A 14,049-nucleotide genomic window follows, 5' to 3' on the forward strand; every position below is an offset into this window, starting at 1 on the left:
CCTTCCAGGACCTTTCTGAGAGTTTTAGGGAGCCAGATTGGGTTAGGACAGAGGAGAGCATAGTCTGCTAAGTCTCCTTTCACCAGGGCAGGACCACTTTCCAACTCGGCATCCTGCACTTTACATGGTCTTCCTTTCAGTACAAGTGCAAACTCTGGACAGAAAAGAGTGATGGGTAGGGGCGGATCTTGAAGCGTCTCGAGTGGCTTCGAGTTCTCTGGAAGGGTTCAGCAACTGCCGAGGCATCTGGGCAGCAGCCCCCCAGCTCTGTTGGTGTGACTTTTAGATCTGATGCTGTGTTTTGCTGACATCCAAGTCAGAGTAGCTGACTGCACCTGGCCAGAAACTGGTGGGTCTTCCGGGTGTCCAGTCATCCACTGAATTGTCATCAGCCACCGTCTCCTGCTTTAAATTACTGCCACCAATCTCAATACACAGGTTAGTGGGTTTTTTTTTCCCCTCACCTCAACATCCTTTTGTTCAATTACATTTGCTGCTGCCGCTTAGAGACGTGTCCTGAGACACCCAAATCAACTTTGCGCTTCTGATAAACAAGGAGTCTTCCTCCTTAGCCTCCTGTTCCCATTGGAAAAATCCCACAAGCTAAAAATCTGTACGAAAAGTGGTCATTTTCTTCAGGGCTAAAATCTATACACAAGAAAATAAAGATTTCCGTGTAAATTTTACTATTTTATTTGTGAAAAAACTACAAGCAGAATTCATAAATAGACATTTCTATTTAAAGCAGGAAAATGATAAAGTGGCTTCTAATAACATAGTCGTGCACATGCCAGTAACAGGAATATATTAACATCTTTTATTTGCTAGACAAAGAGCAGTGTCCAATATAAATTTTCCCAAAACATTTAAGACCTGTGAATTTCTGACCAGTTCACAAAACCACCAACTGACACTTTAGCATGAAGGAAAAAAACAAACCTAACAGACTGTCAGCTCTAAAGACGTTACAGAGCAGAAACTTCCCAAAGCGTTATACAAGCTGTCTTTCTGGGCAAATGAAAAATATAGCTCGTATAATACATTAACAAAAATTCACAAGATAAGATTATGTTTTGACATACTTAACAAGCATTCTCTATTTGTCTCCAACAAACAAAGCTAAGGAAATAATGTAACCATCTTTACACAGTAAATTAAGGTTACAAGTCATACACAAGAACAGAACTGCTTGCGCATTAAAAACTGTTCAGCTCCATTGTCATACTCTAAATGTTGGCTCTTAAACCATTTTCGGTTACATACAAGCAAAGGTTATTATATATTCAGCAATTAATAAATTTTCAATAATTTAAGATACTGTAGCTTAAAAAAGTAGACTGAGAATGGTCTTGATAAGGCAGGTGGAACATCTTAGTGGAACTAAACTCACAGAAGCTTCTGCCAATGTTTTTAAAGATCCAGATTGAAACTGAAAGGTTTTGATTAAAATATTTTGTGGGTGTCAAGACGTCTTTACCTTTTTTTAAAACTGCATGACTCAAGCAGAGCAAGTCAGGTAAGCTCTGTGTGTGTGTGCGCACGCACGAGTGTGAAGGATCGTGTGGTATTAAAACAAATGGAAACTTGCAAGCGTTAACACTGTGCTTTTGTTTTTTTTTTGTTTTGTTTTGTTTTTATAACCTGCTTACTGTGCCACTGAATACCAAGTATTTCTGGTCCTCTTTTAATATATATCTTTATAATCTACACTAGTGTTTTTACACGCTGCCTACTAACTGTAGGGCAAACTGCAAATGCAGGAAGTTACAGGAATTCCATTTCCAGAATACATGCCTGAGGGATGTCTTCAATTTCGGAAATTAAAAGTTTAAGGTACCTACCACCCTCACTACCTCAACAGAAGACACAACGGCAGCTAGAGGACTGGCCTGATAACATCTGTTGAGAGAAGTCCCACTGTTAGCTGCAGTTTCTATCAGAATGCCAATTTCATCTCACCTGTTCTAAAGCAATCCTCCCTTCCTTCACCCCTTCCCATTCTTTCATTTACTGATTTATCACGGAGGCAAAACTGAAAAAACCAAGACATTGGCAATGAATTAATTAGCAGCCTATGAGTAGCTGGTTAATCAGCTTTTTCCACTAATCTAGGGGTCCAATCACTTTACATGAAACTAATTTTGAAAAAGTACACAGTGTTTCTGAACAAAGTGCATACCAACACTTATTGGTTCAAAAAGCAGTGCAACCCACATGAGTTTGGTGGCATTTAAAATTTTTTTAAAAAGTTAATTAAAAAACGTAGCAATTCCTTACATCTCTGGAAAATAAATATGGCTGACTAATTTACCCTCCCTGAGACCCTTAATAAAAGGAATATTAAAACTTTAGAAGGAATGTCTTTGCAATATCCCACTAATATTAAAATGTGGATTTAAAATTCATAGTCAAATCACTATGTATTATATATTCTGATGCTTACAGAAAGCATCTGATTTCCTTTGGTTCATTAATAAATACTTTAAAAATGTATTTAAAAAGATAGCATAGCTTGCATCCCAGATACAAGCGTTATTTTAAAAAGAGGGGAACAATTGTCCATGCATTTGAGAATAGGACCACAGCAACAAATGGCACTGCTTTATTATCTATACCTTTGAGAACAGAATTTGAATTATGGTACATTAGTGACTACAGAATAGTTTTAATGTAAATGTGAAAGGAACCTTTCCTGTTGGCTACTCAAATCAAGCTGTTAATTGTTTCTTTTTTTTACTCGTTGCCTCCAGACACGTACTTCTGCTCTTAAGCAAACCAGGCTTTTCACACCAAAATGGTGGTGCTTCATCACAAATCGGCTGCCCTCCCGTGAGTCCTTCAGTATGATCAAATAAAGGAAGGTAACACCAAGTTCCCATGCCTGAAATGACTCTGAAGCCTATAAACTGTGTGGATATGAACCTTAAAGAGTCGAACAGAAGAGAGACGCTAATTCCAAACAAAGCAAAACAAAACAGTTGAAAAATAAGGAGGGAGTGGAATCGTATTAGTGGTCTTTGTTGTTTGTTTTTGCAAGACAGTAAAAAAAATGAATGAAAAGAAACTTTGAGTTTGCTCAAGCTATCTTTATGATGAGAAAGAAAAAGATCACAGGCTTGCAGGAAGTATGAGCTTTCCCTGCAATTCTGGCTGCTAGTGCTTAAACCATTCACCACTTGAGTTCCTTCCCACAGCAGGGAATTGAGAAATGTCTCCAAACACTGAAAAGCTCCATGTCCGGACTGGATGTGCGGTTGATAACCTTTGTTCAGTAAAACAAACAAGAGGAGATTTTAAGAAAGAAAAAGAATTCTCATAACTAAATTGGTAGGAGGGGGGACACGAGGCAAACCAATTTTAATTACGAAAACCATGACTGCAATGTCACGTGCCAAGTGGAAACAGGGAGTTGCTTCTTGTATGGACCAAAAATACAGTTTAGACGGTTTTAATCCTAAAACTAAGAGACGATTTATAGATTTACCTCAGTCATGAGTTGAGGTCTGGAAAATGGATGGAATTCGAGTTACATTACAGAATACCGTATTTTCATGAGTGCCTATGTAAGAACAGCAATGTTAACATGGAACCGGAACTTACACGAATACTTGGCATTCTGGAGCTAGTTTAGTTACTTGTGAATGATCAAAGCCCTCCCCACTAAACCATTTGTGATTTGTCAGTTATTCCATTGCAAATGCAGGCTATCTGGAGCAGTCTTTAAATTTGAGATCACATTGTTCAAAAAATATATATATTTTTCTATCGTCCAGTACTCTTTAGACAGATGAGAGAGTCAAGTTCCCACGTGGGTTGGAACATACTTCATGTAAGACTGATTTTAATTTAATTTCAGCACTTTCATAGAAGGGACTGTCCCAGATCTGTAACTGTTCAATGTTGTATTCACTTCACAGTGTATCAAGCACCAGCGTTGCCATGGATTGGTTTCAAATAACCCTTTATATATAATTTTATATTTATATATATATAGTTATATCAAAACTGATAGTACATAGTATAACTGGAAGAAAGAACTAAACTTAAAAGGATATGCTGAAAAGATGGCATTTGTGAACACAATAAATAAAAGTTCCCTCCCCCTCCCCAACCCCCCCCCCAACAAAACAAAAACAAAAAACCAGTTGTAATGTACATGGAAAATTGTGCACAGCAGATTTTTTTTTTTTTTATAAAAAGTAGATTCAGGAGCACATCCAATTATAAATGATTGTTAGGAAAATCATATAAAACAATGGAATACATAAAAGTGTCAAGAGTAATCGTCAGGGTGCGAAATTCCTTGGTGGCCAGATGCCCATGGCAAGCAGAAATTATCCTGGCAGCTTCACTAAGAGGCCGATGTCCACAGAAGATTCTCCAGGGGATGCAAGCAGCATGGGCAGGTGGAGGATTTGAATTTCATACCCTGATTCATAGTTTTCACAATTCCATGTGCAATTTCAGAAAGATTCATCATTTACTGCTGACATGTCGCCCTTTGGCGTGGAGGAACGGGAGGAGCCCTTGTCTGTGCTCTCCGACCCCGAGCTGCTCTGGTTCTGCTGTTCTGACCCTGCACTGGAGGTCACTGTGGATGAGGACGTCGAGGAGGAGCGAGTCTTTTCCTTAAAGTCTGTGATAATGACGGTGACGTTGCCCACAGTCACTGCCAACTGCTGTGCGGTGCTCCTGTCCACGTTTTTCAGCCGGGGCCTGAAAACAACACCCCAGGGAACAGCCGATTAAATAAGCTATGGATTCAAGTGACTTCTGCATCAATATACAGAGACTGCATGACCCTGTGGCGATGAATCTAAATTGTCACTGCATGTCCAAAGCTTACTACTTTAGCAATAGAAACCACCAATAAGCAAAGCTTTTGCACCAAAGCAATTATCATCAATTTATCTTTCTCCTATTGTGGCCACAGTGACACAGAAGTAGCCTGCATATACACAGGCGTGTCTTCAAAGTTAACAGCCCACATCCAGCTCATCCTCCTAACACCCATCTCAGCCTGCAAACCCACAGGCACAAAACTACCCCCAGGGGTTATTGACTAGGCAAAGTGAATAAATCAGAGCACCAATGCTATATTTCATTCTAGTTTCAAATACCTTGAGGTGTGATTCGTTTCACTGGTCTTTGTTGTAGCATTTGCAGACTGTATACTGTTTGCTTCGCTGGGAGGATCTTTCAGAATATCAGACTTTGGTCTAAGGTGGGGACACAAAAAGAGACATTTAAAACATAGTTTAAATTCATCTGCAAAATAATATAGTGTGCTGAGTTAGCTGGGAACTTACTTTGTTTTCTTGTTGGTATTTTTCTTGGTGACACTAGGACTAATTTCCTTATCTTTCTCAGGTTTCTCTTTGTCTTGCTTTTCAACTTTCTCCTTCTTCTCCTTTTTAGGGGGTGGTGGAGTGGCATACTGTTGTGCCACTTGTTGTGCCACCAGCTGAGAATTGATCCGAGGTTTTCTAAAACATTCAAGAAAAGACACATCACTCTTTGCTTTATAAATTATTTCTCTCATTTTTAAAAATTTTATCATTTTTAGATATTTTATTACTGGTATCTGGGACCTCAAAACTAAATTACTTGTTATTTCTGCATTATCGTTTTTGTGCAGTATGAGTAAGTCCATGAAACTTTTCCTTTCAATCACCTCCTATATACTTATCTACCTTTAATGACACATACACATGTGCTCAAACATACACATCCCTTTGCAGTTAAAAAAAAGTCTTTCAGCTCATAAAACATTACAGTTTCTAAGAGTGCTGAGAACAGACTTCTTTTGAGCTGTCAAGATTATACTGAGTGACAGCTTTCAAATACTCCTGCTGCAGAGGGTTAATCTCATTTTATTAAATGGACACTGGTAATCCTTTGAAAGGAGAATGAAATTAGAAGTGTGACATTCACTCCTCAATCTAATTATTCCAACTTGGTCTGCTCCCCTGCAGCTCTGTGATTGGCATGGACAACACACATAGAGCAATAAAAGGTAACTGTGGTTCATACTAGTTCCCAAGGGGGTGAAAGATGGAGAGTCACTATTTAAAAAAAAAAAAAAAAACAAAACAAACCTCAGACAAGTGATACATTCATTGTGCCATCAACCATTCTGTCCCCACCAATCTCCAACTGACACTGGCTCTTAACACTATTGTTTACAAATTCTAAGTGCTGCCAAACACTCTGCACAATGCATGAGCATTCAGACTCAAACAGGAAAGGGAGAAAGAGGAGCCTATGCATTATTTCTATACAATATTCATTTCCAAAGACATTCCCATCCAGTTTGCCATTTATAATAGAATAATGTCTCCAAAAACAAGGTAGGAAACAAATACCCAGATGCGTCACTAATGAGGTGAACGACTGGCTGCCACAATGTAATCATCACCTTCAGGACAGAGAAGTGGGCTGGGAAATAAAAACAACCAACCAGACAACATAGGTCTGGCTCATCTGTGGGAAGGCCAGTGGTGGAACACTGCAGGGGGAGCAGGGAGGACACATCACCAACAAGTTTGGAAAAACAAAACACACACCTGCTAGATACATGACATGCTGAACCCCTAAGTTAACCTTTAAGTTCCTGGAGCTCCTCAAGAGCAAGTGTGGTGTGGACAAAGAGATAAATGGCTTACTCCTGAACTCCTGTGAGTTCATCAAGGTGAGCCTGAACACAGAGGGTGCTGGGTTTGCTCTGAGTGTTTCAGTACCTGTTTGGGGCTAGTATGGGTTTGTCTGAAAACAGACCAAACAAAGGCACAATCTCAGAGCATGTTGCCTTGGTCATGGAAAGGCACACTGTGAAATCCAGTCAAAAGGTACACCTCAGCCTGGACCACAGTCTCTTGTCACTGGGCAAGAGATTCAAACACAGAGGTAAAGTACGCTAGGGAAAGGGAGGAATGTACTTACTCTAAGCCCCCAGTCCCTAAACACACACAGGACACCATGTGAAAGGTCTGTTTCCACAGGTTCTGAGAAAGGTAGCAGCAACAGCAGCCATTCTAACACATGCTACTCTAAGATTAAATATGAATGTGTTAATACTTACAAAGAAGATAATCACCACTACCCAAACATTTCACAAGCACTCACCGGGGACGCAAACAGATCAGCTGTCTAATGGGATTAAGGAGGAGTTTAAATCAGTTAGAACAAAATGCCATATACTAAATACTCAGGCATCAAAATGAAATAACTTGATCAGAGTTAATACTGTGAATAAACCATAAAAACTTTATAAAAAACTACACCTTGAGGGAGAATTTCAGTTAAGCCAGTATATGTACTTTACTCCAGAGAACTCTGAGGTGCAAAAACAAGAGGGGACACCTGGACAGGAATCTATGAGAACCTTCAAAGGAGACAGAATCAAAGGTCACAGCCAGCCTCATCAACAGGGCCACCCAATCTGAGTTAGAGATGTCTGTCTCACTCTAGAATACCCTACAAAGTTCTGTAACCTACAACACTATAATTGCCAATCAACCATACACTCCTCAGTGGTAAGATCACATCTTAATCATTCTTGTCACCATGTCGTTCAGCAGTGGCAGGTATTCAATAAAATTATCTACTGGATGAATGAAGAATAAATGAATATAGCAGAGAAAGACAAAGTAAAATGAGTATGGACAAAGGGGCCCAAGCTTTGGTGATCAGAAGGAGATCAATGACTACTTCCAGGAGAGCAGGCCACATGAGATTAAGGGTTGCAAAGACTTGATGGACTACAGGCTGCACGAGGACTAGTACAGAGGTGGGAAACTGGAACCCTTCTCTGAGCATCATGTTGCTGAGGGAGAGAGTGGCTCTAGCCAATATCAAAAACAGTAGGCCACACTTCACAGTTCTATAGGAAAAGGAAATTTAAATCATGTTGTATATGCTGAAAGAGTCTCAAGGCAGGCAAATGAGAGGAGTTAACTCATGGGACAGAGACAAACTACAATTGAGAAAAATCCTGAGAAAGGAATAGGGACACTTTTCTTCTGAGGCAGGAGAGGGATGCTAGATAAAGAGGGGTTATGAAGAGAGAAATTAGAAGTGAGAAGTCAGAGAAGAGATTTAGAAACCATGGACATTAGAAGTGGTGTCTGGTTCAGTGACTAGAAGGCACTAACAGCAGAAAAGAGAGCTGATGTTGAGCAGAGAGAAAAGGAAATTGCTCATTTTAATTTTTTAATGTGAGTAAAGTTGAGATACAATGTTATATTACTGTCAGGTAATTCAACAATTCCATATGTTATGCTCACCTCAAGTATAGCTTCCATCAAAAAGTTACTTGTATATCACAAACTGCCCTTAAAGGCATGAGTGTAGGGGCCCATCAACCAGGTCTCAGCCAGCCAGACATCATGCTTGTCCAGGACAGAGTATCCGCAAATGAGGCCAGCCTGCCGAGACTCTGGGTACACTGTGGACAACAGCTTAGATGTCTGTGTGTTTCTTCCCCTGGTGATCATTCCCTAACACTTCAAATACACTGTGAGACTTCTTTTTCAGCACATGCACCATGATCCAGTATCTACAGGAAAAAACCCTACATGTACTTAAGGTGAAATCCAGCTGTAATTCTTAATATGCGGCACATGTACACACAGCCATAGGACTGTTCTTACTTGCTCCTAAGAAAATGAATATTTGACTAGAATAGTGAAGTGTTGTTCTCCTCCAAAAGCCAACCAAGCCACATCATCATAAATGAAAAGGACCCAAGGCTATTTGGGATCCAATAATAAGCAAATAATCAAGAAATATAAGGTGTCTGCTAAAAGCATCTGTGTCGTCTCAAAAATATTGCTGTTTTATGTCATATATATTCTAAATTAACAACCTAACTCCTCAGGTACTACTTCCATCCTACACATACACACAACCTCCACAACGATAGATAAGCATTTATTAAATTACCAAAGCAGCTTTTTCAAACTCTGTCCCCCACCAACATGTCCTATAGAACTTCTAGAATTAGAGCACAGAGGATGAGGTAGGAAATAAACCTAGCCACTTTTTAAAAAGATTTTATGTTTAAGTCATCTCTATACCCAACTTGGGGCTTGAACTCACAGTCCTAAATCAAGAGTCGCATGCTCTTCCGACTGAGCCAGCCAGGTGCCCCACACCTAACCAATTTTTAAATTTTTTGTTTTTAAAGATATTATTTATTCATGAGAGACACAGAGAGAGAAGGCAGAGACGCAGGCAGAGGGAGAAGCAGGCTCTATGCAGGGAGCCCGACGTGGGACTCAGATCTCCAGGATCACATCCTGAGCTGAAGGCGGCGCTAAAAAACTGAGCCACCTGGGCTGCCCCCTAACCATTTTTTAATAGGTGCAGTGTTTCTGAACGAAGTGCATAGTTACTGGTTCAAAAAAGTGAAGCCAACATTTTGGAAGGGCAAAGTAAAGAAAACTAGAAGGCCCATTAGTGTCAACCTACCAAATAAAAGTGCCACCCTGTCAAAACTGTTCCAGCAGCTCCTGCCACCTGTCCTCTTCTTGTTCCTAGGCTTGTGTTGTGACTGCATGTGGCAGGAGAATGTCCAATCTACAGTGAGAACAGCACACTCTGCTCCAGTGAGGCCATGCCAGCTTCTCCAGACAAGACACTGAGAACAGCCTGGAGTGGCAGAGGCACAGCATGCAGTAAGATTGGGCACAGCACCTCTACAGGAGAGATGGACTGTCTCCATCTTACAACGACTGAGGAGCAGAAAGATAAAGAAACTCATCTAAGGCTAACAAGTAGCTGAGCTGGGGGATTTTTAACCCAAATCTATCTGGACTCTTGTTGTAGAGCCCAGACGTGTGTGTGTGTGTGTGTGTGTGTGTAGAATGTGTGTCTATGTGTATGCACTGGGTCTGGGGTACCAAAGATGAAAAACCCAGGTCAATCCAGGCTGCAGCTTTGCTAGACAAGGGAATGCCAGTAGCCTAATTAGCCTCACCATCCTTGTTCTGGCAAGGACTACTTGGGTTGTTCTTAAAGAGGGCTGGGTCGGGGGCTGGCAAGAATGCTTTCCACTGTCTGTAGAACATTCCCAGGAAGGAGTGAACCTTTATCATGAAAGAGGATAGTGCTGATCAGTGAGAAATCATTACCTCCCACAGATTTATACTGCGTAATGTGTCTTCTAAGTGTCCTATAAAAGTGCATTTAACGAACAAAACTTCTAACATGTTGCAAAAAGTCAATTCTTCCAATATGCAGCTGCCACTCCGAGTTCTTCAAAATTACCTGTTTCCCAACTAACAAATTTAAAATAAGCAATTAATAGCCTTCACAATACAGTGGAAAGCAGTAGATCAAAACACATGGCTTAAGCTTTAGATGTCTTAAGCCTTGATTTAAAGCTAATCAACTAACAAACAATGGAAAACCCTATTTGAGAAGTGCTATAAACACGGGGCCTACTTTCCTTACAGAGTGAAGTTGACACCAACCAAGTTATCTGTATCTTCTTCAAGATTTTTTAATGGAAAAAAGTCTTCTTAATATTATTTTATAGGTTTATTGTTGCTGTTTCAATAACCTATACAAATGGAAATTTGCTGTGAAATTTCAATAAACATCAGAAAAGTATGCCTATTTATTTACATTTAACACAGCTAATATTTCAGAAAATTGTCCATTCTATAACAAGCGAAGCAAATCTTCATGTAGGGACAGCCTTAATTTTAGACAATGAAAAATTTCAGAGTCTGAATATACATGAATGAATGAGCACAAAACTATCTTTCTGAATTGTTTTTGTTATGTTTGTGTACTCATGCCATTTTGGAGGAGCACAAATTTTTTTTTTTAATTTTAGTCAAACCTATTTTTAAGAGGTGTTTCCACCATATATACCCTTTTCTGTGTCTGCTTGTGTACTCAGAAATGTACTTCTCTCTCTTGCACTTCTTTGTATCTCAGCTACCAAACAAGCAACAAGATAAACCCATTTCTTGTGGTTCAGGCAACAAAGAACAAGAAGAAATCTCTAACAAACTATCTTCCTTGATTATGTTCAGCTTTTCCTAAATTATCATTTGTGCATTTTGCCAACTTAGAGAATTCCATCTGGTGTTTTCAATTAAAATACCGCACCCCCCCCCCCCCCCCAAGGCTCTGGAATCAGACAACCAATTCATCCATTTTAAGGAAAAAAAAGGTACTTTACAAACTTACAAATCATCACTAAGTCAGCTTATAATGTTCTCAAGTTCTCTGGACATTTACATCTCCCCCCCAATCCTTTACTTTCCTTAGCAATGTGTTAGTTGAAGAACTAGCAACATCAAGGATTTAACAGTTCTCAGAGTACCTTTCCACTATTAGCTCATTCCTATCAGGAGCCCATGATTCTTTATGATGGATCAGCATGGTAATATAAAAGGAACCTTCACATGACCCATTCTCCTGTCCCATGTGCAAAAGGTTATCCTACACATATGTACTGAGACAGCTCAGATTCTACCCCACCCAACAGTGACTGAATTTTTATATTAATGATTCCCCCCAAACAAAAATACACCAGCTCGGAACACAGCAAGGTCTGCACTTACTTCTAAGGCAATGTGCATGTTGGGTCAACAACACTGTCCAAGACACACTAATAGCCCTGGCTTTGATGACTAGTATAGAAAGAGGCCCTACAAGTACAACCTGTTTTCTGTTCATTATAGACACCAGCTCCTGACCTATTGTTTTTTTTTTTTAAATACCAAAGATAATGCAGAGGAGAAATGCTGCAAACAGAAACAGAAGTTAGAATTCCAGCTCCAACATCAATGACCGTGAAAACTTAAAAGGTGACGTAAGACTTTTAAAATCTAGACATGTATAGATTTAAGGTTATAAGGCCAGTTTTAGGGCTCTTCCCCCTCCACATATGCTTTTTTTAAAAAAAATTTGTAACAACTATTGCCTCACTTTATCCTCAACAATTCTAAAAAGTAAGTCAGAGAATAAGAGTCTCAGTTTTAAAAAATGAGAAGGCTAATAACTACAATGAGAAGGAGAATCTCCAGACTGTTAGCATGGCATTCTTTCAGCTATATCATGTAAGGCTGAGACTTTTTTAAATAAAGGATTTTAATCTCTTAAAAATTGCTGTACTTTTAAATATTTGTTGCAGTGTTATAGGGTAGTGTATAACTACTAAGAATCACCAACATGATCAACTAGCCCAATGAAGAATAACAGATGAAGAAATACAGCAGATAATCTGGTTTAAAAGTAACCCCCCCCCCAAAAAAAATTAAATCCCAAGGGAGTTTCTACGTACATGCTTTCCTTTCCGCTATTTCAAAGGACTGATTATCTTAACAGACCACTGAACAAATATTCATACATTTAGCTATGGGAATATAAATGAAACCTAATTCCTCCAACCTAATTCCTCCTTGATGCAGGAAACACAAGACCTTGTTGGTACCAGTTGTTAGTCCCAATGATGAGGGTGCCCTTTCAAGATTGCCAGTTAGGGTCCATGTCAATATTACTAGGACCTAGCTGGGCTTTGCTCTGGAAGATCAGTACTCATGGCCTTCCCCAGAGCTGCTTGCCACATCATCAGGCAATGCTGCACCAGGGTAAAAAGAAACTTGCATGACCTACTGACCTTCACTAAAGCCAACTATTATAGTATGGACAACTTTAAGAATCACCTAACTTTGCTAGGATCACACACAGTATGGCATTATTAATTTACCTCTGCTTCCCAAATAGTATCTCTTCTTGCTGTTCTTTTCCTTCTAAATGTACAGAAAGTGTTCTTTCCTCTCTCATGTAAACACTTGTCTTCATGAAATTTCTCAAATCCTTTGGCTCATCTTTTAGAATGAACCATTAAGTAAGTGATCTAAGGGGTCTTAGTTACCAACCTAGGTTACTCCTTCCCAACAGTATACATCCTTGACTCAGGGTAACCACTCTACTCTGTACCAAAAACTAAAACTTTCAAATCTGACTCCAACTATCAGTTAAAACAAAACCCATCCCCTTCATTTCCTATATTTTTCCTTCTGCCATCTTCAACACACAACTGAAAGGGAGAGCACAGACTCTGGGATTAAGACATAGATAGGACAGCTCTTGGACTTTAAATAGGCCCTGCTACTATTGAGAGCTCAGTAGTCATAGTTACTCAAAATGGAAACAGGGCCATATCTAATTTAATACAGTTGAAGTCAAGACTAAAAGAGGCAAAGTTCACTTAGCTTATCAAAGTACATGTACACAGAATGCATAGATACTCAACAAAATAATTCCCCTTACAAGTAATATATACATTTCAAAGGACTACTTTTCCAGCTGCAGATGTGTCTACCACCCTTCCTCAGAAACTGGGAAGCAAATGGCAAGATTTACAAGTCAAAAAAGTTGGTAAGCCTTGCCCTAGGAAATAGCTCAAGACATAAATAAATCCTTCACATATGTTAGTGTCCTAAAGTTAATTATGCTACTTAGCAGCAACAGCAGCACTAAGGATCCTTCATCAACATAGCTACCAATACTTCTCCCTGTCAGAGAGAATTCTGGTTTTGCAGATATTTCTTTTAAAAGAGGATGCTTTTAGGGGAAGCCACCAGACTTCAATTGCACAATACTTACGGTATTACATAAATAAACTCTCACCAGATACAACTTGGTTAGGAACAACTGGCTCCAAAAGACTAACATAAACATCATTAATAAACAGCAGATTCAGCAATGTTCTATTCTAGATTCAAAATGGTCATTCTGAATATTCAAATGTCTCTTATGCCCTGAAAACACACTTACTTTACAAATAACCGCTAAGTATAGGCACTATATAACTTTTCTAGACCTTAGAAACACATTCAATTGGCAAAAGGAGCTACAGGTTGGAGTCCTGAAAGGAAGATACCTAGTTTATAAAACAACCTGGTAGCAATAAGTGTCTTCGCCTCATGGGTCTCAAAGTGTGGTCCCGAGACTCCTGGCGGTCCTCCAGACCTTTTCAAGGAGGGTCTACCTACTACAAAGGCCAAAACTATTTCCATAATAATT

General features: G+C 39.4%; 1 protein-coding gene across 1 annotated transcript in view; it reads right to left on the reverse strand.

Annotated features, from left to right (window-relative positions):
- Positions 1–680: 680 nt before the first annotated feature.
- The window catches only part of LOC121494852 (RING1 and YY1 binding protein), a 79,198-nt gene continuing 65,829 nt past the window's right edge, over positions 681–14,049 (reverse strand). Inside the window, exons 3-5 of the mRNA XM_041761848.1 lie at positions 5,310–5,486; positions 5,121–5,219; positions 681–4,716 (exon numbers count right to left, since the gene is read on the reverse strand). Of these exons, the coding sequence (XP_041617782.1) occupies positions 4,464–4,716; positions 5,121–5,219; positions 5,310–5,486 (529 nt within the window). The 3' untranslated portion in view covers positions 681–4,463. The remainder of the gene's footprint in view (positions 4,717–5,120; positions 5,220–5,309; positions 5,487–14,049) is intronic.

The sequence above is a fragment of the Vulpes lagopus genome, chromosome 7 (assembly GCF_018345385.1).
Source record: "Vulpes lagopus strain Blue_001 chromosome 7, ASM1834538v1, whole genome shotgun sequence".
Taxonomy (NCBI): domain Eukaryota; kingdom Metazoa; phylum Chordata; class Mammalia; order Carnivora; family Canidae; genus Vulpes; species Vulpes lagopus.